General features: G+C 36.4%; 1 protein-coding gene across 4 annotated transcripts in view; it reads right to left on the bottom strand.

The window, feature by feature from the left end:
- The window catches only part of KCTD9 (potassium channel tetramerization domain containing 9), a 44822-nt gene that overhangs the window by 8209 nt on the left and 9831 nt on the right, over nt 1-26782 (bottom strand). For all 4 annotated transcript variants that reach the window (XM_032855797.1, XM_032855796.1, XM_032855795.1 and 1 more), the window contains 8 exons: nt 26189-26310; nt 23668-23711; nt 20053-20149; nt 19373-19431; nt 19039-19167; nt 7191-7258; nt 7008-7103; nt 5972-6121 (listed from right to left, as the gene is read on the bottom strand). In XM_032855797.1, the coding sequence (XP_032711688.1) occupies nt 5972-6121; nt 7008-7103; nt 7191-7258; nt 19039-19167; nt 19373-19400 (471 nt within the window). In that variant the 5' untranslated portion in view covers nt 19401-19431; nt 20053-20149; nt 23668-23711; nt 26189-26310. The remainder of the gene's footprint in view (nt 1-5971; nt 6122-7007; nt 7104-7190; nt 7259-19038; nt 19168-19372; nt 19432-20052; nt 20150-23667; nt 23712-26188; nt 26311-26782) is intronic.

Raw genomic sequence — 26782 nt, 5'->3', positions numbered from 1 at the left:
GTTCATCTCCACTAAACCAGCTTTATAAGAAATGTTAAAGGCAATTCTTCGAATGGGAAAAAAAAAAAAAAAGGACATCATCAGGAGTAAGAGAATTAGGAAAGGAAAAAATTTCACAGGTAAATGCAAATATAATAAAAGTAGTAGATGAATCACTTATAAAACCAGTATGGAAGTTAAAACACCAAAGCATTAAAATCAGTTATACCCATAAAAATAAATCAAGGGATTGACAAAATAAAAGGATAAAATATGACACCATCTAAATAAAATGTGTGTGTTTGGGGGTGGGGAGGTGAGTAAAAAATTTAGTGCATTTAAGATTGGTTCAAACTTAAGCACACCACCTTATGCAGATACCTATACACATAAGATGTTATATATGAACCTACTGGTAACCACAAATCAAAAACCTGTAATGGATATGCAAAAAATAAAGGGAAAGGAATCCAAGTAAATCATTAAAGAAAGCCATCAAACCACAAGGGAGAGAGCAATAGAAAAAAGGAAATTAAGAACTCCAAAAACAACTGTAAAACAAGTAACAAAATGTCAGTAAGTACATACATATCATTAATTACTTTGAATGTAAATACACTAAATGCTACAATCAAAAGATATAGGCTGGGGTGCCTAGGTGGCTCAGGCAGTTGAGCGTCCAATTCTTGGTTTTGGTTCAGGTCATAATCTCAGGGTCCTGGGATTGAGCCCAGTTTCACAATCCACATTCAGCATGGTGTCTGCTTGAGGATTTTCTCTCCCACTCCCTCTGATCCCTCCACTGCTCATTTTCTCTCTTGTAAATAAATAAATAAATAAATCTTTAAAAAAAAAGAAAAAGTAGGCTGATGTAATGTAGGCTGACTGATGTAATGTAGGCTGACTGACTGGTTAAAAAAAGCAAGAACCATCTATATGCTGCCTACAAGAGACTCATTTAAGACCTAAAGACACATGCAGTTTGAAAGTGGAAGGGTGTCTGGGTGGTGCAGTCAGTTAAGCATCCAACTCTTAAAATTAGGTCATGATCTCAAGATCTTGGGGTTGAGCCCCATGTCAGACTCTACACTCAGCGGGGAGCCTCTGCTTGAGGATTCTCTCTCTTCCTCTGCCCCTCCCCCTGCTCACTCACCCTCTCAAATAAATAAATCTTAAAAAAGAAAAAAAGAAAGTGAAGAAATCGAAAATCATTTACCACGCAAATGGAAGTGAAAAGAAAGTTGGGGTAGCAAAACTTATAGCTTAGACAAAACAGAATTTAAAACAAAGACTGTAACAAGCAACAAAGGACACTACATAATGATAAAGAGAACAATGCAACAAGAGGATATAACAAGGCAAATATTTATTTGGAGTTCCTATAGGAACTATTAACAGACACAGAAGGAAAAAAAATATTGTAATGCAGCAATAAGTACAGGACTTTAACACCCCACTTATATCAATGGATAGATCAACCAGACAGAAAATCAACAAAGAAACAGTGGCTTTGAGTAACACATTGGACCAGATGGATCTAAAAGTTATTTCGGAACATTCCACCCCAAAACAGTGGAATACACATTCTTTTCAGTTGCAAAGGGAACATTCTCCAGAATAGATCATATGTTAGGCCACAAAGAAGTCCTAACAAATTCAAAAAGACTGAAATCATATCCTGCAAATTTCCTGACCATAATGGCATGAAATTAGAAAACAGTGGAAAGAACACAAATACATGGGAGATTAAATAACATGATACTAAATATGTTAATGTTTATTAACATGTTCAACATGTTAATTGCTAATTAGAATTAGCAATGTAATAACATTTTCATTTTACATGGAGAAAAATGAAAATACAATGGTCCAAAACCTTTGAATGCAGCCAAAAGCTGTTCTCAGGGAAGATTACAGCACTATAGGCCTACCTCAAGAAGCAAGAAAAATCTCAAACCTAACTATACACCTAAAAGACTACAAAAAGAAGAATAAACAAAGTCCAAAGCCAGTAGAAGGAAGGAAGAGTAAAGATTAAAATAAATTCAAAAGAGACTAAAAGAACAACAGATCAATGAAACTAAGAGCTGATTCTTTGAAAGGTTCAACAAAATTGATAAACCTTTAGCTAGACTCATTAAAGAAAAAGGAAAAAAAAGAGGACACAGGGGCACCTGAGTGGCTCAGTGGGTTAAGCCTCTGCCTTCAGCTCAGGTCATGATCTCAGGGTCCTGGGATCAAGTCCCACATCGGGCTCTCTGCTCTGTAGGGAGCCTGCTTCCTCCTCTCTCTCTCTCTGCTTGCCTCTCTGCCCACTTGTGATCTCTCTCTGTCAAATAAATAAAATCTTAAAAAAAAAAAAAAAAAGACACTAATAATATAAAAAAAAAAAATGAAAGAGGAGAAATAACCACCGATATACCACAGAAATACTAAGGATTTTAAGAGAGTATTAGGAAAAATTATGTGCCAATAAATGCGCCAACCTAGAAGAAATAGATAAATTCCTAGAAATATAGATTATCTCCCAAAACTGAATCAGGAAGAAATAAAAAACTTAAACAGACTGCTTAGTAGCAATGAAATTGAATAAGTAACTGAAAAACTCCAATCAACAAAAACCCAGGACCAATGGCTTCACAAGTTAATTCTACCAAACATTTAAAGAAGAGTTAATACCTATTTTTTTCAAACTATTCCAAAAACTAAAAGAGGAAGGAAAGCCTCTAAATTCCTTCTATGAGGCCAGTGTTATTACTGATATCAAAACTAGACAGACTACAAAAAAACAAAACCAAACCACAAGCCAGAATCTCTGATGAACACAGATGCAAAAATCTTCAACAGTAGCAAACCAAATTCAACAACACATTTAAAAAAAACTGAATTCACCATGATCAAGTGGTTTATGTCCAGCATACAAAAATACAAATAATATTTGCAAATCAATCAACATGACATATCACATTAACAACAACAAAAAAAGGTAACAAACATATGACCATTTCAATAGATGGAGAAAAAGCATTTAGCAAGTACAATATCCATTTATGATAAAAACCCTCAGCAAGGTAGGTTTAGAGGAACACACCTCAACATAATTAAGACCATACTTAAAAAACCCACAGCTAACATCATCTTTAACTGGGAAAAACTGAGAGCTTTTCCTCTAAGATCAGGAACAAGACAAGGATATCCACTTGAACCACTTTCATTTAAAATAGTACTGTAAGTACTAGCCATAACAATCAAACAAGAAAACAGAAATAAAGGGAATTCAAATGGTAAGGAAGAAGTAAACTTTCACTATCTGCAGATAATATGATACTCTATAGAGAAAACCCAAAAGAGTTCATTAAAAAATCCCAAAACTAGTAACTGGATTCAGTAAAGTCTCAGGATACAAAAATGAATATACAGATATCTGTTTGTATTTCTATACACTAATAATGAAGTAGGAGAAAGAAAAATTAAGAAAACAATTCTACTTATAATTGCACCAAAAAGAATAAAATATCTAGGAATAAGCTTAACCAAGGAGATGACAGACCTATATTCTGAAAACTATAAAACACTGATGAAACAAAATGAAGATGACACAAATAGAAAGATATTCTGTGCTCATGGATTGGAAGAACCAATACTGTTAAAATGTCCATACTACCCAAAGCAATCTAGAGGTTTAATGCAATTCCAATCAAAATACCAATAGCATTTTCCACAGAACTAGAACAAATAACCGTAAAATTTATATGGAAACATAAAAGACTCTAAATAGCAATCTTGAAAAAGGAGAACAAAACTCAACGTATCACAATCCCAGATTTCAAGGTATAAAATCTATACCTATAGACCTATAATAATCAAAATAGTATGATACTGACACAAAAACAGAAGACAGCTTAACAGAACAGCACAGAGTGTAGAAGAGGCCACGCTTTTATTGTCAATTAATCTATGAAAAAGGAGGAGTGCCTAGGCAACTCAGTTAAGCATCTGACTCTTGATTTCAGCTCAGGTCATGACCTTAGGTTGTGAAATCGAGCCTGCTCAAGATTCTCTCTCCCTCTTCCTCTGCCCTGTCCCCCTCAAAAGAAAAAAAAAATGTGACAAAGGAGGCAAGAATACGCAATGGGAAAGACAGTTTCTTCAACAAATGGTGTAAGGAAACTGGACAGCTTCACGCAAAAGAATGAAACTGGACCACTTTCCTAAACCATACACAAAAATAAACTAAAAATGGATTAAAGACCTAAATGTGAGACTTGAAACTATAAAAATGCCAGAAGAGGACACAGGCAGTAATTTCTTTGACATCAGCCAAAAAAACATTTTTCTAAGTAAGTCTCCTTTGGCAAAGAAAACAAAAACAAAATTAAATTATTGGGTCTACACCAAAAGAAAATACTTCTGCACAGCAAATAAAATCATCAATGAAACAAAAAGACAACCTACTGAATTGGAGAAGATATTTGCAAATAACATATCCAATAGGGGGTTAAGACACAAAATATACAAAGAACTTACACAACTCAACACAAAACAATAAATAATCCAGTTAAGAAATGGACAAAAGATATGAACAGACATTTTTCCAAAGAAGACAACCAGATAGCCAACAGACACATGAAACATTGCTCAACATCATTCATCATCAGGGAAGTGCAAATGAAAAATCAAAACCACAATGAGCTATCACCTCAGACCTCTCAGAATGGCTAAAATAAAAAACACAAGAAATAACGAGTGTTGACAAGGATGCGGAGAAAAAGGAACCCTCATGTGGGAATGCAAAGTGGTACAGCCACAGTGGAAAACAGTATGGAGGTTCCTCAAAAAACTAAAAATAGAGGGGTGCCTAGGTGGCTCAGTCAGTTAAGCATCTGACTTTGGCTCAGGTCTTGATCCCAGGTCCTGGGATTGAGTGTGGAGCCTAATGTGGGGCTCAAATTTGTGACCCTGAGATCAAGATCAACCGACAGCCACCCAGGTCCCCTATATGTAGATTTTTAAAAATCAATATAATATAGTACTGTAAATGTATTTTCTCATTCTTATGATTCTCTTAATAACATTTTCTTTCCTCTATCTTACCTTATTGTAAGAGTATGGTATATAATACAGACGACATATAAAATATATGCTAATTATGTTTGGGGCACCTGGGTGGCTCAGAGGGTTAAGCCTCTGCCTTCAGTGCAGGTCATGATCTCAGAGTCCTGGGACTGAGCCCTGCATCAGGCTCTTTGCTCAGTGGGGAGCCTGCTTTTCTCTCTCTCTCTGCCTGCTTCTCTGCCTACTTGTGATCTGTCAAATAAATATATAAAATCTTAAAAAAAAATACACTAATTGACTGTTCATGTTATTGGTAAGGCTTCTGGTCAACAGTGGACTGTTAGTAGTTACCTTTTGGGGGAGTCAAATGTTATATGTGGATTTTTGACTGCACAGAGGCCAGTGCCCCAGCCCCAGTGTTGTACAAGGGTCAAATGTATATACATACACACAAACATGTAAACACACACACACGCATAAGTATATATATATAGAGAGAAGGAGAGACACAGAGATGCTAACTTATACAACCTGACACACATCATGTTTATTTCACAATATCTCTGCCAAATACCTGTAGAGCAGTATTTCCCCACTCCAGGAATGGGGCTGAATAAAAGATCTCAAAGGTCCTATTCAGCTTTACCCTCCTAATTCACTTAAAATAGAAGTCCTTTTAAAGTACACTATATTGAAGGGATGAGGATCTAATTTCAAGATTTCATTTCTTATTAGTTGCTAAATATTTCAGGTCTTCATTTATTGAAGGATATTAAAGTTGCAAAACTAACACACTTCACTTTCAGAACCTTGGGTTTTATCAACTTGAACTATGTTTTCAAGTAAAACCCCAAACAGAGAGATCATTTCTGCTTGTTGACACTGTTCAAGAGACTAAACATTTAATTCTCTCTTATAACAACAAAATGATTCTTACGTCAAGTACTGATCCAGAGAGATCAGCTCGTTCAAGATTTGCACAGCAGAGATTAGCGTGTGCAAGATTGCAGCGGCTTAAATTGGCCATTTTGAAGTTAATGTATCGAAGGTCCAAACGAGAAAGATCAGCACCACTGAAGTTTAAACCCTAAAATTAAGAAAAGACAAACTGTCACAAAATTTAAACCATCTGTTATATTACATTGTATGACTGTAGCTAACCCCCAAATTTCTTAGAAGCAACTGGCAGGTTAGTCATTTGGAGTTTATTAGAAGACATGATCAGATAAAACTTAGACATAAAACCAGCATCCTTAATGGGTTCTTAGTAAAAGAAACTTTAAATATAACATTAAAATCCAGTCTGGCTATACTTTATGTGCAAAAATTTCTTTCTTTTTTTTTTTTTAAGATTTTATTCATTTATTTGACAGAGAGAGACCATAAATAGGCAGAGAGAAGGCAGAGAGAGAGAGACGGAGAAGCAGGCTCCCCACTTTGCAGAGAGTCCAACATGGGGCTCAATCCCAGGACCCCGAGATCACGACCCAGGCCAAAGGCAGAGGCTTAACCCACTGAGCCACCTAGGCACCCCATGTGCAAAAATTTCTAAAGAACCACCTCTGTTGGCCATGTACATATTAATAGGTATTGTTTATAAATTTTTATCTATTTTGTAAGTATTCAATAATTCAAGGTAGTTTTATTCTTAAAAAGTAAGTATTGAGATTTATAAAATCTTTAATACATAAAAGTATCTACCACTGACTGGCCATATATAACAAATGTACTAAGAATGGACTTTTTATTTTAATTGCTGCAATTTTGATGAACTATTCAAATTGCCACATGGAGCATATTAGATAATAAAAAAGGCCATTACATCTCTTTTTTAGCCAACCATTTTGGAAACAGTATCTTGCCTGAAAAAGGAACATAAGGCAAAAAAAAAAAAAAAAATCCAAGAAAAATGTTAAACTTCACTCACAGCTTTGCTGACACAAATAATTCACATAAAAGTCTGCTTTAATTACCTGGCAACGCAATTCTGATTTGGTTGGAGTGGCTAGCAGAAATCGGACGAATTCCTTTCGAGATATTGGTGAATGATCCTCTGGTGGTTGAGAATTCTTGAAAAAGATATTAAGAAATCAGTGGCGCATTTTGGGAGACAGCTACAATAACTATGAAACTGGCTAATGTAAAAAGAGCCTTACCTTTATTGCCACTTCCAGGTGTTCAATCAATGAGTCAATACCAAAAAATCTAGCTTCTTCTAACACACCTATCATAATAAAAATGATGTGACTTTTACAGAAAACTATTCATTTTAATATTTATAAAAAATTCTTTGTTAAATCCTCACAATACAAGTGAAATTCAACAAGCAGGCAATCAATATAGAAGAAAAATAACTCAAGTGTAGAACATGTATACACAATAGTTTTAAATATTTGTAATACAAAGTTTTTCTACATAGTTTACATTCAGCAAAAGAAAAACAGGAAACTAATGAATCAGAATGAAAACCTTCTATATTTCTAAATTTTCTGGTAATAGGTAGGCCTCAGGCAAAAACTCCTAATTTTATGAGTCTACTAAATGATTAATTCACCTCATCTTAACATTTCACTGACTTCTTCAGTGGAGCAGATATGAATGCGTTTGTGACAACTCTCTTTTACTTACTGAATCAGGAAATTACAGAAATGAATAAAAGTAAATTAGTTTCAAAATAAAAGTCAACAGAATGACTCAGAACCCTCTCTGAAGGAGAATCAATTAAAAAAACTTTCTAAATGATAAAAGGGATTTTTATGTATCATTTGCTTGTCTTAACTTGGTTAAAAAAAATCTGTACTCTAGGTGACTTAGTATATATACTGTATGTTCTTACATCTATTAAACATCTTCATCAGGATATTTGGGAAGAAATTTGGAATCCACTTTCCTTCAAATGAAGACCTCAGTCATTTAGCTGAGTTTTTTAACTTGTTAAAAAAAATTCCTAAGGATTAGAAATTACAAAGAAAGTTAAATGACATAATCTCTTCCTTTGAATAGTTCCAAGCCAATAAGTGTAACTATAGGTAGATATAGGAAGCTCAGCAGTTATCTGGGAAGATTATGATCTTCTCAGGGAAAGCCCATTTCCACTTCTAATATTCCAATTGCAAAACAAAGGTCATCTGATAAACAGCACACTACTTAGGCAGCTGTTCTGGCACAACAATTTCCAGTCCACGCCAGAGTGGCCTCATCTTTGGATTCCTCATGAAGGGGCAGCCATATTTCCTATTTATCCCTGGTAGACACCCACCATAAAAAGGGGTTTCTAATGAGTTTCACTCTCAGTGTGCCTCAATCTTCTGATTGAGATTCCCCCCAAGGAATAGAGTAGGGATTTTCCCCCCCTACTTTTAGGTTTAGAATCAAAACTTTAAAAATTCCAGAAAAGCCTTCTAAACACAAAAGGCACCTATGGGGCATAGCTGAGAAAAGTAAGTAATATTTAGCAAATTTTCTGTCAGCACCACTAGGAATCCGATTTGAATCCCAGTTCTGCCCCTTACTTCCTTTTTTCCCTTAGAGAAGCTATGTATTCTTTCTCTTAATTAAAGTTCCTGTTTACATTGTGAAATGGGAGTATTATCACTTTTTCCACAAAGCTGATATAAGTATTAAGAGAGATATGCAATAGAATAGGAGGAGCAACTTGGCAGAAGAGTAGGACACATAAATATACACATAAATACCAGGTCCCAGGAGTTAAGCTTAGATAGTCATTGAACGATTCTGAACACCTACAAACTCAATAGGAAATAGAAGAGAGGAAGAGCAGCAATTCTAGGAACAGAAAATCAACCACTTTCTGGAAGGTAGGACATGCAGAGAAGTGATTCCAAGGCAACCGACGGGAAGAATGTGGGGCGTGGAGCCAGCTCACAGCAAGAGGTAGAGCAGCAGAGCACAAAATTGGAACTTTTAGTAGTCTCGTCCACTGAGGGACATTGCTCCAGAGGCTTAGTGGGAGTGGAGCCCTCACAGGGACAGTATGGTCTCAGGACCGTTGGGGTCACAAAAAGACCAGGGTACCTGACTGTGAGAGAGCCCCAGGTATCGGAGCAGGGAAGCAGGCTGCAGAAAGAGCCAAGCTGTGGGCTCAAGCTTGGGGTTACCTTAAACCATATTCTCCAGCACAGTCGGGCCACTGCTTTCTGAGCAGGGACCCTACAAGTGGCAGATCCAGGGAGAACCCCCTCCTTCCTCCTCTGGGAGGAGCAGCACGGAAGTACACTGCAGAAATCTGCTAGGTTTCTAGACTCCAAACAGGACCATGTACCAGAGACAGAAACGCTCAGTCACAGGCCAGGTGAGCACAGAATGCAGTTGGAGACCAGGGAAATGGGAGGGATTGACTGCACTGAGGGGTGGGGCCCCGAACTCTCGGCTCCTGCGGTGCCAGAGATTGGGAGGCCACCATCCTCATTACCGTCCGCCAAAGCTATCCAGAAAGTGTTCAGGGAATAAAAGCTCCAGAGACCAAAACCAAGCAGGTTACTTAGCCTGGACCCTGACAAGGGCAGTGCAATTCCACCTCGGGCAAAGACATTTGAGAATCACTGCAATAGGCCCCTCCCTCAGAAGATCAGCAAGAACATCCAGCCAGGGCCAAGTTCACTTATCAATGAGAACTGCGGAGCTCCAGAGCTAGGGGAAAGCAACACATAGAATACATGGCTTTTTTCCCCATGATCCTTTACTCTTCCAAAGTTGAATTTTTTTTTTAACTTTTCCTCTTCCCTGTTTTAATTTTTTTAACTATTTTACCTTAACAATACCCTTTTAAAAATCTTTTAAAATTTTCATTGTTATGATTATTTTATCCCTTCATTGTAGTTAAACTTATTTTTTGTATACAGACAGGTTTTTTCTTTAAAATTTTGGGATACAATTTCTTCTAATAGAAATTGGAATTCAATTTCTTCTAATAGATGAAAATATACCCTAAATCTACTGCATGGCTTTGTTATAGTCTCCAGCCTGATAACATTCTTTCCTTTTTTTTTCAACCAACTTCTTATCAATGCTTTTTTAGAATCATTTTAAATTTTCATCTTTATAGTAATATTCCATCCCTTCGACGCGTTTACCTTTATTTTTAAGTATATGTAATTTTAATCCTTATAGTAATATTCCATCCCTTCGATGTGTTTACCTTTATTTTTAAATATATGTAAGTTTTTCTTTCTTTAAAGTTTTGGGAGGTAGTTTCTTTTAACAGACCAAAATATACCCAAAATCAAGTGTAAGGCTCTATTCTATTCACCAGTCTAATATATATATATATAAATAATATTTTATATATATATATGCACACACATATGTGTATGTGTGTATACATATGTATATATATATGTAAAATAAAAATAAAAATGAAAAAAATATATATATTTTTTTTCCCTCCTTTCTTCTCCCCCTGATTTGGTTAGCATATATTTTTCTAGGGTCACTGTTAACCTCTTAGTATTTTGTTCTCTCATTCATCTACTCTTATCTGGATAAAATGACAAGGCTGAAAAACTCACCACAAAAAAAAAAAATAAGAGGCAGTACCGAAGGCTAGGGACCTAATCAATATGGAAATTAATAATATGTTAACAGCTGGGGTGCCAGGGTGGCTCAGTGGGTTAAAGCGTTTGCCTTCAGCTCAGGTCATGATCCCAGGGTCCTGGGATCAAGCCCCGCATCGGGCTCTCTGCTCAGCGGGGAGCCTGCTTCCCCCCTCTCTCTCTGCCTACTTGTGATCTCTGTCAAATAAATAAATAAATCTTAAAAAAAAATAGTATGTTAGAACTAGAGTTCAGAATGACTATTATCAAGGTGCTAGCTGGGATTGAAAAAAGCATGGAGGATACTAGAGAATCCCTTCCCAGAGAAATAAAATCCCTTTCTGGAGAAATAAAAGAACTAAAATCTAACCAAGTTGAAATTAAAAAAGCTATTAATGAGGTGAAATAAAAAATGGAGGTTCTTACTGCTAGGATAAATGAGACAGAAGAGAGAATTAGTGATATAGAAGACCAAATGATGGAGAATAAAGAAGCTGAGAAAAAGAGTGATAAACAACTATTGGACCACAAGGGGAAAATCTGAGAGATAAGTGATACCATAAGACGAAACAATATTAGAATAACTGGGATCCCAGAAGAAGCAGAAAGAGAGAGAGAGGCAGAAGGTATATTGGAGCAAATTCTAGCAGAGAATTTCCCTAATTTGTCGAAGGGAACAAACATCAAAATCCAGGAGGCAGGGGGACCTGGGTGGCTCAGTGGGTTAAAGCCTCTGCCTTCGGGCCAGGTCATGATCCCAGGGTCCTGGGATCGAGCCCCACATCGGGCTCTCTGCTCAGCAGGGAGCCTGCTTCCCTTCCTCTCTCTCTGCCTGCCTCTTTGCCTACTTGTGATCTTTGTCTGTCAAATAAATAAATAAAATCTTAAAAAAAAAAAAAAAATCCAGGAGGCACAGAGAACCACCCTCAAAAATCAATAAAAATAGGTCAACACTCTGTCATCTAATAGTAAAACTTACAAGTCTCAGTGACAAAGAGAAAACCCTAAAAGCAGCTCAGGACAAGAGGTCTGTAAGATATAATGGTAGATATATTAGATTGGCAGCAGACCTCTCCACAGAGACCTGGCAGGCTAGAAAGGACTGGCATGATATGTTCAGAGCACTAAATGAGAAAAATATGCAGCAGAGAATACTATATCCAGCTAGACTGTCCTTGAAAATAGAAGGAGAGGGGTGCCTGGGTGGCTAAGTCATAAGCATCTGCATTCGGCTCAGGTCATGATCACAGGGTCCTGGGTTCGAGTCCTGCATTGGGCTCCCTGCTCAGGAGGCTTGCTTCTCCCTCTTCCACTCCCCCTGCTTGTGTTCCCTCTCTTGCTGTGTCTCTGTCAAATGAATAAATAAAAATCTTTATTTTAAAAACACAGAAAATAGAAGGAAAGATAAAAAGCTTTGAGGACAAGCAAAAATTAAAAGAATTTGCAAACATCAAAACCAGCCCTAGAGGAAATATTGAAAGGGGTCCTCTAAGCAAAGAGAGAGCTCAAAAGTAAGACAGACCTGGGGCACCTAGGTGGCTAGTGGCTCAGTGGGTTAAAGCCTCTGCCTCTGGCTCAGGTCATGATCCCAGAGTCCTAGAATCGAGCCCCATATTGGGATCTCTGCTCAGCTGGGAGCCTGCTTCCTCCTCTCTCTGCCTGCCTCTCTGCCTACTTGTGATCTTTGTCACATAAATGAAAACTTAAAAAAAAAAAAAAAATTAAGATAGACCAGAAAGGAACAGAGACAATATACAGTAACAGTCACCTTACAGGCAATACAATGGCACTAAATTCATATCTTTCAACAGTTACCCTGAATGTAAATGGGCTACATGCCCCAATCAAAAGACACAGGTATCAGAATGGATAAAAAGAACAAGACCCATCAATATGCTGTCTATAAGAATCTCATTTTAGACCCAAAGACACCTCCAGATTTAAAGTGAGGGGGTGGAAAACAATTTACCATGCTAATAGACATCAAAAGGAGGCTGGGGTGGCAATCCTTCTATCAGATCAATTAGATTTTAAGCCAAAGACTATAATAAGAGATGAGGAAGGACACTATATCATACTTAAAGGGTCTGTTCAACAAGGAGATCCAACAATTTTAAATATCTATGCCCCTAACATGAGTGCAGCCAATTATATAAACCAATTAACAACAAAATCAAAGAAACACATCAATAATAATACAGTAATAGTAGGGGACTTTAACACCCCCTTCACTGAAATGGACAGATCATCTAAGCAAAAGATCAACAAGGAAATAAAGGCCTTAAATGACACACTGGACCAGATAAACATCACAGATAAATTCAGAACATTCCATCCCCAATCAACAGAATACACATTCTTCTCTAGTGCACATGGAGCATTCTCCAGAATAGATCACATCCTGGGTCACAAATCAGGTCTCAATAGGTACCAGAAGAATGGGATCATTGCCTGCATATTTTCAGACCACAATGTTTTGAAACTAGAACTCAACCACAAGAGGAAAGTTGGAAAGAACTCAAATACATGGAGGCTAAAGAGCATCCTACTAAAGAATGAATGGGTCAACCAGGAAATTAAAGAAGAATTGAAAACATTCATGGAAACAAATGAAAATTAAAACACAACTGTTCAAAATATGTGGGACACAGCAAAGGCAGTCATGAGAGGTAAGTATATAGCAATACAAGCCTTTCTCAAGAAACAAGAAAGGTCTCAAATACACAACCTCACCCTACACCTAAAGTAGAGAAAGAACAACAAAGAAACCCTAAACCAAGCAGGAGAAAGGAAATAATAAAGGTCAGAGCAGAAATCAATGAAATAGAAACCAAAAGATCAGTAGAACAAATCAATGAAACTAGGAACTGGTTCTCTGAAAGAATTAATAAGATCGATAAACCCCTGGCCAAACTTATCAAAAAGGAAAGGGAAAGGACCCAATTAATAAAATCATGAATGAAAGACTAGAGATCACAACCACTACCAAAGAAATACAAACAATTATAAGAACATATTATGAGCAACTGATGCCAGCAAATTTGACAATCTGGAATAACTGGATGCATTCCTAGAGATGTATGAACTATCACAACTGAACCAGGAAGAAATAGAAAACCTGAACAGACCTATAACCAGTAAAGAGATTGAAGCAGTCATCAAAAATCTCCCAACAAACAAGAGCCCGGGACCAGATGGCTTCCCAGGGGAATTCTACCAGACATTTAAAGGAGAATTAATACCTATTCTCCTGAAACTGTTCCAAGAAATAGAAATGGAAGGAAAACTTCCAAACTCATTTTATGAGGCCACCATTACCTTCATCCCAAAACTACACAAAGACCCCAACAAAAAAGAGAATTGCAGACCAATATCCTTGATGCACACAGATGCAAAAATTCTCACCAAAATATTAGCGATTAGGATCTAACAGTACATTAAAAGGATTATTCACCACGACCAAGTGGGATTAATTCCTGGACTGCAAGTTTGGTTCAACATCTGTAAGTCAATCAATCTGAAGCAATACATTAATAAAAGAAAGAGCAAGAACCATATGATTCTCTCAATAGATGCTGAAAAAGCATTAGACAAAGTACAATATCCTTCCTTGAGCAAAACTCTTCAAAGTGTAGGGATAGAGGGTACATCCCTCAATATCATCAAATCAATCTAGGAAAAACCCACAGCGAACATCATTCTCAATGGGGAAAAACTGACAGCTTTGCGGCTAAGATCAGAAACACGGCAGGGATGTCCACTATCACCACTGCTATTCAACATAGTACTAGAAGTCCTAGCCTTGGCAATCGGACAACAAAAAGAAATAAAAGGTATCTAAATCGGCAAAGAAGAAGTCAACCTCTCACTCTCTGCAGATGATACGATACTTTATGTGGAAAACCCAAAAGACTCTGCTCCAAAACTGCTAGAACTCATTCAGGAATTCAGTACAGTGTCAAGATATAAAATCAATGCACAGGAATCAGCTGCATTTCTATATACCAACAGCAAGACAGAAGACATCCAAAACCGTAAGATTCCTAGGAATAAACCTAACGAAAGAGGGAAAGAATCTGTACTCAGAAAACTATAAAGTACTCATGAAAGAAATTGAGGAAGACACAAGAAACAGAAAAATGTTCCATGCTCATGGACTGGAAGAACAAATACTGTGAAAATGTTCATTTACCTAAAGCAATCTACAGATTTAATGCAATCCCTATCAAAATACCGTCAATTTCTTCAAAGAAATGGAACAAATAATCCTAAAATTTATATGGAACCAGAAAAAAGACCCCATATAGCCAGAGGAATGTTGAAAAAGAAAACCAAAGTTGGTGGAATCATAATTCTAGACTTCATGCTCTATTACAAAGCTGTAATCATTAAGAAAGTATGGCAGTGGCATAAAAACAGACAAATAGATCAAGGGAACAGAACAAAGAGCCCGGAAATGGACCCTCAACTCTAGGTCAACTAATCTTCGACAATGGAGGAAAGAATGTCCAATGGAAAAAAGAGTCTCTTCAACAAATGGTGTTGGGAAAACTGGACAGCCACATGTAGAAGAATGAAACTGGACCAATTCCTTACACCACACACAAAATTAGACTCAAAATGGATGAAAGACCTCAATGTGAGAAAGGAATCCATCAGAATCCTTGAGGAGAACACAGGCAGCAACCTCTTTGACCTCAGCCACAGCTACTTTTCCTAGAAACATCGCCAAAGGCAAGGGAAGCATCGCCAAAGGCAAGGATGTAAGGGAAGCAAGGGAAGCAAGTAGTTCATTTTTTAACTACTGGGACTTCATCAACATCAAAATCTTTTGCACAGCAAAGGAAACAGTCAACAAAATCATAAGACAACCAACAGAATGGTAGAAGATATTCTCAAATGATGTATCAGATAAAGGTCTAATATTCAAAATCTATAAAGAACTTCTCAAACTCAACACCCAAAGAACAAATAATCCAATCAAGAAATGGGCAGAAAACATGAAAAGACATTTCTGCAAAGAAGACATACAAATGGCCAAAAAACACATGAGAAAGTACTCAACATCACTTGGCATCAGGGATATACAAATTAAAACCACAGTGAGGTATCACCTCACACCAGTCAGAATGACTAAAATTAACAAGTCAGGAAAAGAAAGATGTGGTGAGGAGGCGGGGAAAGGGGAACCCTCATACAATGTTGGTGGGAATGCAATCTCGTGCAGCCACTCTGGAAAACAGTATGGAGGTTCCTCAAAAAGTTGAAAATAGAGCCACCCTATGACCCAGCAAACACTACTGGGTGTTTACCTTAAAGATACAAACACAGTGATCCAAAAGGGCACGTGCACCCCAATGTTTATAGCAGCAATGTCCACAATAGCCAAACTATGGAAAAGAACCTAGAATGGATAAAGAAGATGTGGTATAGATAGATATATAATGGAATACTATGCAGCCATTAAAAAAAAATGAAATCCTGCCATTTGCAACAATGTGGATGGAAACAGAGTATTAGGTAAGCGAAATAAGTCAACTGGAGAAACACAGTTATCATATGCTCTCTCTGATATGAGGAATTTGAGGCAGGGTGGGGGATCGTCGGGGGTAGGGAGGGAAGGAATAAAACAAGATGGGATGGAGAGGGAGATAAACCATAAGAGACTCTTAATCTCACGAAACAAACTGAGGGTGCTGGGGTGGTGGGGTGGTAGGGATAGGATGGCTGGGTTATGGACATGGGGATGCTATGTGCTATGGGGAGTGTTGTGAAATGTGTCAGTCTGATCTGATGATTCACAGACCTATACCCGTGGGGCAAATAATACATTCTATGTTAATTAAAATAAAAAAAAAGAGTGACATGCAATATATAATTAGGTATAATGCTTGGCACTTGGTAGGCAAATGATCACCTTGATCATTATTAAATTGTATGTTTCCTGACATTTACAACCTTTCTCTTTTTACTATCAAACTGGGGTTCAGAAAATTTATGTGACTTCAGACCAAATTTGTGTTCAGAAATTTATGTGACTTCAAGAAAATAAAATATTGCAATGCAAGAAAAGCTTTCAAGTTAGAGAATAATCGAAGTCAAATTTACCTACAAGGTAAGGAAAGCAGAATTTAAAGCAGAAAATGAGGGGTGCCTGGGTGGCTCAGTCAGTTAAGTGTCTACTTTCAGCTCAGGTCATGATCTCTAGGTCCTGGGATGGAGCCCTGTGTGCTGGGCTCCTCGCTCAGTGGACAGTCTGCTGTTCTCCCTCCCTTTATCCCTCCTCCCCATTCGTGCTCTCTCTTCTTAAATAAGTAAAAATTTTTAAAAAATCAGAAAAAGAAGGTTTTGAAGATAAATGGTAGCAGAATAGGACAACATGATTCACTGGAAAAAGTGAAGGTCATTAAAGGCAGAAAACAAATAATGAAAGTAAGGAAAAAATATATTCACTGATGAAAGCAGAAATTAGGAAGAGTAAGAAATAAGGTCATTTACGTAAATAGAGGTAGAAGGTAATAAATCAGTGTGGATTATTGTAAAGCATATAATCAGTTGGGCAACCTGTAAATGTTATGAAGAGTCTGGATAGATTTTGTACTAATTAGAAGTAGTAACGCTTTATAAAATAAATCCAGTACAGAGCTCTGCTTGCTGAACAACTGAATAAATAAAACAATGGCTGAGAGGGGCGCCTGAGGGGCTCAGTGGGTTAAGCCGCTGCCTTCGGCTCGGGTCATGATCTCGGGGTCCTGGGATCGAGTCCCGCATTGGGCTCTTTGCTCAGCAGGGAGCCTGCTTCCCTCTCTCTCTCTGCCTGCCTCTCTGTCTACTTGTGATCTCTGTCAAATAAATAAATAAAATCTTTACGAAAACAAACAAACAAACAAACAAACAATGGCTGAGAAACCTGAAAAAGGAACAAGCATAGCTTGGCAATAGCTGAAGTCTGGGATAGCATGGATATGTATTTCTGATGTTCTCTCCCAGGCGGGGAGGATATGAAAGGCTATCAGCGATACAGAGAAAAATTAAACTAGGAAGCATCGAAGAGCCCATAGGATACACAGTGACGTTTAAGTGTCCTCAGAAAAAAAGTGGCCACCAGTGTGTAAGCAGGAGTGGTCTAGCTGCTGAAAAGCAAAGGACTATACAACAGAGGACCATTGCTTATTTTTCTAATGATAATTTCTGCAGAATGACCAAAATAAAAATAGGTTTTACATGGTTTTAAGCAACAGTTGGTAGGTAAAAAATAAGAAAGCAACAAAGAATTTGTAATGAATAGGTATGAAGCTAGATGAAAGGTCAAAATAAGGTCATTTTTTGCAATGGGTAAGCTTTAAAGGCAATGCAGACTTTAATACAGAAACAATGAAAGTTACTGAATGTTATCTATCATACTCCAGAGATTGTTAAGTTAGCTCCTTTGCCTCACCACCAGCCCAGGCTGATTCTGATGTTTTTGGCATACAGTATTTTCAAAACAAGAAGATTTCACATAAAATTTTAGATTTCTATCTTTTCTTTAAAAATCAAGGCTCTGACACCCTATGTCCACACACCTACATGGCAACAATCTGTGGAAGCTAACTAGGAATGTGCCCTCAAGATCACCACACCCCCACCACTCATCAAGTCACACCAAATTTAGTCAGGTAGAGGCCCATGAGCTTTGAAGATGCATCTACTGCTTTATAAGGGATCTGGCTGGACATCATCTCTATGATGTGAAAATCCTCTGATGTAGTCAGGGATGAGCACATTTTTAATACTCTATTTTCAAAGTAGACTCAAGAGAGAATTCCCCCAAGTTAAACTTCTAGTAAGTTGTAGAATTGAGATTCTAATCCAGTCTTATGATTCTGAAGATAATTTCCCCTTCTGATGACCCTACGTCTCAACATGATGGGAAGGTGCATAACTTGAAGTAAAGTCACAGTCACAAATTAATTAAAAACAACAACAAAATCGCTTAAAGTCCCTTGTGATAAAATCTAAATCTCTTTAGAATCTAAAATCAGAATTTATGGGTTAGACATATACCCATATACACAAAGACTGTATCTATGCCTACATCTATTTCCATTACCTATATATACTTATATAAAAAAAATTTAGGGCGCCTGGGTGGCTCAGTGGGTTAAGCCGCTGCCTTCGGCTCAGGTCATGATCTCAGGGTCCTGGGATCGAGTCCCGCATCGGGCTCTCTGCTCGGCAGGGAGCCTGCTTCCCTCTCTCTCTCTCTGCCTGCCTCTCCATCTACTTGTGATCTCTCTCTGTCAAATAAATAAATAAAATCTTAAAAAAAAAAAATTAAAAAATTTAGTTTTAAAAGTGGAAAAGATATACTTTTGCTTTATGAAAATATGTTACTAATATTACTCTGCAAGTGGAAACAAAATTTAAAAATCCCAACTTTACAAAAATGTGAGGAATCATAAAAACTCACCCAATAAATTAATGCCATCATTTACAATGAGCTGTCCATGACGCAAGTAGTTCAAAATGGGTTCAAAGTACTCAGGACTTCGGTCAATTAAGAAAGCTCCTCTATGATCTTGCTTATTTCCCCAGACACCTGTGTCACCATTATAGTGAAGAGAACCCCCCCATGAACAATAAACAAAGTTAGAAATTTAGGAAGAAAAATTGTGTAACATACTAATAAGTTTTCACTCGTGTTAAAATTATCGGTATCATTAAAAAGTACAGAAGGACAAGATTTAAGCCAATACAGCTATAAAGAGATCTCACAAAATGTGAAAACAATGTGTTGCACTCACCTTTGTCCTTAAACATGTGGGCCAGCATACTGTCGGGTTCTTTATTCACTAAAGTGCTCCTAAGAATTCAGGGAAAAAAATTGATTTCTCCATTTGTCTTTATAAACAAACATATAAGTCAAGAGTACACTTGATCCCAGCTGCTCTCTCAAAAAGATGCATGCTATAACCTGGTAGGAGTGATGCTGGGAAACAAAAATGTGCAATAAGTTGCCACTTGTCAAAATCCTTTCTAATCTGGTATTTCCTTTGATTCAAATATTGTTTTAGGTTCCTTTAACTTAAACACTAATTTATCCTTCTAGCAAGCTATTATAGCATAATATTCTTGACCTAAACTTGCCTTGTTCTTACCCCTTTAACATAAGCAGTTGTAGTTGCTACAAATTTCAATACTGTTCATTTTTATTTGTGTTACATGTTTACTACCTGACATCTAAAAAACCTGTTCTAAAACCCTAAAATACTTGATACCTAAAAAGCATGTTCATGCCTTTCGTGCTTTCTTTGGAAAGACCTGTGAATCATTCTTCTACGCTTTAAAAAAACTTTCTAAAAAATGGTTTAAGATCACAAGGTACTATAGTCTTTTCTAAGGAAATCATCAAAACTGAAGGAAAGAACAAATACTACATAGTGTCCTCAAACACACACCTGTGCACACATTCACATGCACCTACCGTGTAGTTGTAAAGTACCGCCCTCCAACATTTAAGGTTAGCCAGTCTGTGTGAGATCCTGACAACCCTTCAGGTAGTTTAGAATCTGTCTGAGGATCTAGAAATGATATGTAGAAAACAATAAAAAAGGTAAGATTGAGTTAATGGGGAAGATGGCAATAAGCTTCAACTTTGACAGTAAAAACATACATAAAAGCTTAACAGAGCTACTAGAGATGCATCCACAGTATTTAAGACAAAACCGATAAGGTAATCCCACAGATACAAGAGCACCACGGTATTAGCATCTTTGAAGGAAGAAGCTGACAGAAACAACAGGTTGGGTGATGAACCTAAGAATTTCAAAGTAATCCATACTCACTTCAAAGCTTGGCAAATCTATTTGAGAATAGCGGACTAAAAGTGGAAGGGGTATGTTCAATCCATGGGTGGGTGAAGCAAGTAGTTTGCAGTAAGATCTGAGGAGACTAGAAATGAACCTCAAAACCCACCAGCCAAAACTCCCTTCTAGGACAAAGCCCAATACACCAAGGATAAGATGCTGGAAAAAGAACCCAAGCTGAACAGAACAAAGACAGAGACAAAAGAGAAGGGAGTCCAAATAAAACTTAAAAAGGTCTGAAACATCCAGAATACATCAGAAGGTGACGTATATATTTTTTAATATGTCACACAAATAACAGAAAAGTGAACTTCAGAGCCATGAAATTAGAAAACCTTCCCTAAGTTAGCTTTCCCTTCTCAAGTTAAAGAAAACAATTTCACGTTAAATGGGCAACAGAAAATCTCATACAAAAATTTTCAAAGAATAAGAATTACATCCCTATAGACAATGAAAATGTGCCAGAAAGAAATGCCCCCAAAATAGATAAAAACTATTACCAAAAATTCCAAACATGCTAAAAGTAGTAAATAATATAAAATATGAAAAGAACATAACCCAGAATTACAAAATTCACAAGTGAGGTGAGAGAACTCAGAGGAGAAAATGAGAACTATGATGAAAACCTAATTCAGGGGGCCTGGGTGGCTCAGTGGGTTAAAGCCTCTGCCTACGGCTCAGGTCATGATCCCAGGGTCCTGGGATCGAGCCCTGCATCAGGCTCTCTGCTCAGCAGGGAGCCTGCTTCCCTTCCTCTCTCTCTGCCTGCCTCTCTGCCTACTTGTGATCTCTGTCAAATAAGTAAATAAAATCTTAAAAAAAAAAAAACAAACCTAATTCAGAAATGAAACTACACTAGAAGAAACACAGGAGAGAATAAAAAGGTAATACCTCAAGGGAAAGAAAAGATGAAAAAGAGGAAAACTTTTAAAATAATAAGAAATGAAGGAAGAGATGAAAAGGAGTGCAGAGAAGATTTCCGATTATAGAAGACAGGTGTAGAATATCCAACATACAAACAATAGGAGTACTGAAAGAAAATTAAAGCAGGGGGACAAAATAAATGCATAATTTAGAATTCAAAAAAACTTTTCTGAAATTAAAAAAAGATTCAAAAGTACATATTAACAGGGTCCACCACTTATCAGAAAGAGAGAATCAGCTCAGAATACTCAGAAAAGTCTACCAAAATTACTGTTCTTTAAAGAAAGAGAATAATCCTTTGAGTGACCTAGGAAAAATAATCATTATGAATGGTATTTTTTGGACACAAACATTTTATGCCAGAATAAGACAGAGTACAACATATTTAAGATATCTGAAGAAAGAAAATATGAACCAAGGATTTTTTTTTCACAGCTTAGTTGAGAGATAACTGATATACAATAAAACATACATCATTAAAGTTTTCAATTTGTTCAGTTTTGACATATGATTTTACATCCAGTCAAATTGTCAAAAATAGAAGCCACAAACTGTTATTAACATGTGAGATGTCAGAGAACATTGTTCTTCTTGGAAGTTCTTTGTAAAGAATCTACTAGAGAATAAGTTTCAGACAACCACTGGAGGCATCAACATAAGGATTGGGGGTGAGCATTAAATACATTTGAAAGAGTAAAGCTAAGTGACAGTTTTAAGAGAGAGTATAGTATATAATAGCTATGTAAGCTGATAATGTAGAAACAATACAATTATTTTTTAAGTAAGGAAAGAAAGGAATGAGCATTTGCAAAAAAATGTTTAACTGTCTTTAGGATTCATATTGGTACTGAAACTATTGGAATGGATACTGACACTTTTATGTGTGTTTTGTGTGGGATGAAATGAGTACTTATGTGACATAATTCTATCATTCCCTACATTCCCCCAAGCCAGAATTATTGATATGGATGAAAGGAGACATAGGTGAAAGACAGAAAAGGTTAAATAAAAATCTTAACAATCCTGATTATAAACCAAAGTATGAGTGAATATGAACCCAGGAGAAATTTTACCTCTTATAATGCCATATATTATATAAACATTCTTATCATGTATTACACATAAATTTCATTTCTAGCTAGCTATGTATTTTCAACTCTGTCTACCAAAAAGCCTAGTAAAATAATGAACCCAGTGGCAATGAGCCTGTCTGACACCCAGACTGTGTTTTGAAATGACATTTCTTACTAAAAGACATTAAGGCTTCTTGGAAATCATACTGATCTGGGTCTGCAACAGAAGTATAAGATGAATACCTTGTTATTCCAGAGAGTAAGGAAGCTATAAAAGACCAACGGGGTTGTAATAAAAGGAGTTGAAGAGGTTTCCACCAGTCAAATGTAAAACAATGTAAGCATCCATAAACGCAAAGCATGAAAACATACCAAATATTTTTAAATCCAGAAGTTCATAACGGTAAGACAAAAACATTACTTGATTACTTTTTGTTTGTATGTGTACAATGAACCAATTAAGTGACCACTGCCTGCTAAATACTTTGTTAAGCTAATGGATAAAAGATTTGGAAAAATTTGTGCTCATCATCTTAAGATAAAGACAGAGAAGGGAATGTACTTACTTCTAATTTGGCAACTGCCTGTGTGATGATCCTAAGAATTCCCTCCGCTCACCAAATACAATTACTGTCATGGCTTACACAAATTCTTAAATATTCAGGGTCAGACTGTATGGACCTAAATATATCAAATACTCATTAAAGAACAGTGATGTTATTTAAGCCTTAGTCTCTTTTTCTTGAGATGCACAATTGTATAAACTTTCTTCCAAATCAAAAAGTAGCCTATGTGTCTGTGTATGTGGTTGATATCAAGTTATTTTGACTGATCTGATATGACCACTGTGAATGATTGTCAAATGCTAACTTAGGCAAGTAATGCACACTCAAAATTTTATAACCTAACACAGGAATTGGGACAATTACTCTCAAGGAGAACATATCAGAAAAAAGTTGTATTTCCACAATCAAAATGACCTTATCATGTCATTTTTGATGAACCTGTGCAATTTCAGTGCATTTTAAAGGCATGTAAAAGATGAGGTATCCATACTAAAATATAATTCAAATTAAAACTTTACTTCAACACACACCCGATTTAGAATACAAAAAGGTATGAAGATCTGAATGCTGTCATGAGATCCTTTTCAATTAAGCTTAGTAAGTGCATGTAAAATATTTGCCATCTTTTTCATTTTGGCAGATAAAATTGGCTTGTAAGGAAGTCACTTACCAATAAATGGTTCTCCTTCACACACAAACAAAACATCATCATCCCTGGGAAAATCAAAATTTAAAAGCCACCATCAAAATCCAGAAATCACATTAATTATCAGTTGACTAGAGGACCTATACCTTAGAATTATGCAGATGACAGGTTTTGCTATCAATCTATATTGCAAAGAAACTAAGTTTCCAGTGCTTTGCTTAACTTCTTGACTTAACCGTCTTTGGATTTAAATTCAAATAAGGTCCTGCACATGGAAGAACTTTTAAAATGGTAAAAACAAACAAAACCCACTATGCAAATCATGTGAATTCACAGCTTTCTTATCAACTGGAGAACATACTCTCATGCTCAAGGGATAATGATTAAAGGCACTGCCAACTCTTCTTTTTTTACTTTAATTCTATAACCCTAAATAAATTATTGGGTTTTTCTTCTAAATCATCAGCTGCTCTGTGCTCTGGAAATGAAAATACATTTTTATGTTACATCTAGGAAGAATAAAATTGCAATCAGAACTCCGCTATAAAAACTCATTAACACCCACCACACACCCAAAGGTAAAATGATTGCATATAATCCAAAATTCTAGATTATCAGTGCATATTCTACTCCCCTACCTCAATATATCTCACTATTAGCGCAAATAAATGATTAGAGATACTGTGAGCCACCAGTTCTTAATCAAGTAGATATTTTCTAGTTCAGCAGGCTTCAGTTCTAACCTATGCTGTAGAAATTTTTATTTCCTATAAGGTATCATAGGAATACACTGAATGTTTCTTAGAGGCAGCAACTGGGTAAGGAGAAATTTAGCTTGATGCAAATCATCCAACAATGAGACTCAATTATCTATCAAACCAGAAAGAAGCTGGGAGACAGATGTTGAAAAAACTAAGAAATTCTAATTGATTTGGATTTTAAAGCTATATCTTTTAAGTCTACAATCTCTTCTACTTAATCACTATGCCAATTAACTTTTTAAGACTAGTATGAACATCTGTTTTCTTCTCATTAACAAAAATCTACTAAACTGTGTGACCCAGGTTAAGACATTGAACTTCTGAGATGTTTAGTTTCCTCATTTATAAAATGAAGAGATTAGAAGCGATTACCTTCAAAAGCAGTATATTATGTTGAAAGGTCATTCTGACCTGAGTTTAAATGAAAACTAAACTTTGAATTAGCTTTGTATTTTTGTATTAGCTACTGTAATTTAGCGCATCATTATCTTCATACCGTCGTTTTAAAAAATCCCATGTCTTGACAATTAAATGGAAGTGACTTGGGCAGAGTCAGTACTTAGCATTCCCTTCCTATTTTCTTTCTCAAGTCTCTTCTTGCTTCAAAATTCTATGATCCTATGAGGATGGAATGAGGTAAACTAATTTGTTTTAAGGAGATAGATCTGCCTGGGATATTTAAAAACAAAAACAAAACCTAACAAAAAAAAATCACTATGGTGGTGATCACTGGTGAGTTAACCCTACTTAAAGCTCTACTTTATTTAGCAAGTTTTTACCAAAGTAGGTCCTTGTAAGGTTTATGAAATTCAAAGCATTCTTAGGAAATGAACTGAACAATAAGCAGGATTGATATATAATCAAATTTGATATAATCAATCAAATTTGAAATAATCAATTTGATATAAAATCAAAGATATCAATCAGATTTCCAATATTAAAAAAATGCATGTCTTCAGAGTCAAAAGTTCTAGGCATCTGAATTTTGAAACATGCTAAGTGGGTATTAGCCAAACCCAAATTATAAGCCGGTGGGAAAAGAAGTAGAAAAGATGTGGTGAGGGGTGCCTGGGTGGCTAAGATGGTTAGGTGTCCCTTTGGCTCAGGTCATGATCTCCAGGTCCTGGGATTGAGCCCCACATCAGGTTCCAGGTTGCCTCAGCAGGGAGCCTGCTTCTCTTCTCTCTCTCTCTGCCTCTCCTGCTGCTTGTGTGCTCTCTCTCTCTCAAATGAATACATAATTTTTTTTTTTTTTAAATGTGGTGAAATTAACAACTGGAAAACACTGGGCAAATTGGTCAGTTGACAAACTGGTTTTTGATGAACTGTGTAAATTAGTCATTTAGCAAACTGGCCTGTTTTGCTGTGAGGACTATTTGTATACCAAGTGGAGAAGGATCAACATTTTAAATTTATCTTACAAAAACACATGTTCAGAAGCAATCAAGTCATGAGTTAATGTACGTACATCAATTCTATAATACCAAAATAAATTTTGACACCCCTCCTGAATTGCACATCCTATTAGATCCACCTCTAACAGAAAGAAAAAAATTCCATGTATGAAATATGCAGAAAGACTATCAGAATATTGGAATCTACTGAGGATCTTCTACCATATAGTAGAAGTCTAAATTACTTAAATTCTAAAGAGCAAATATTAGGCAATCATTTGCCAAAATTCTGTATTCTTACCAGTAATTAAACTACTGCCTAAGGGAAACAGCAGAACACCAAGATGCTGAGGGAACACTGTAGACAGCTTATAAGAAGGTGAAGGTTACCTGATCAAAGCAATATCATCGATCAGTCCACCTTTCCCATTATACACACTGGTGGCTTTTATGCCGAGTTTACTGCTGGCCACAGAAAGCAAATCAGATAAAGTTCCATACACAGCGACCACCTGTGAACACACCAGATTAATTTGGACAACTTATATAATGAATTTCATTATTTACAAATCATAAACCACCATACTATGAACAGGACTAAAAATCAGACTATCAAATAAAAGGAGATTTTGAGAGGTTCTTGTATCTAGTATTGCTGAAATCCAAAATTAGAGTGTAAGAAATCATCTCCGCATGAAAATAATCTACTATCTTATGTATGTTAAATAACACTCTAGTTCTGAAGACAGACCCACACCTGCATGTAGATTCTGACATCCTCTAGCTGTCGACATGAAACAAATTAACTTCTTCATGCTTCTGTTGCTTTAACCGAAAATGAATAAAAGTCACACCAACATCAGATCATGAGGATGAAATGAGTTACTGCATGGTATGAGCTTATTAGCAAAGTGCCTAAGACCTCTGTAATGTTGTTTTTATGTTATTCCTTTGTTATAGGAATGGTTTATTTTAAAAATAGGA

This window comes from Lontra canadensis, unplaced genomic scaffold (genome assembly GCF_010015895.1).
Source record: "Lontra canadensis isolate GAN:19392208 unplaced genomic scaffold, GSC_riverotter_1.0 scaffold10, whole genome shotgun sequence".
Lineage (NCBI taxonomy): Eukaryota > Metazoa > Chordata > Mammalia > Carnivora > Mustelidae > Lontra > Lontra canadensis.
This window is presented reverse-complemented; position numbering and strand designations above follow the sequence as displayed.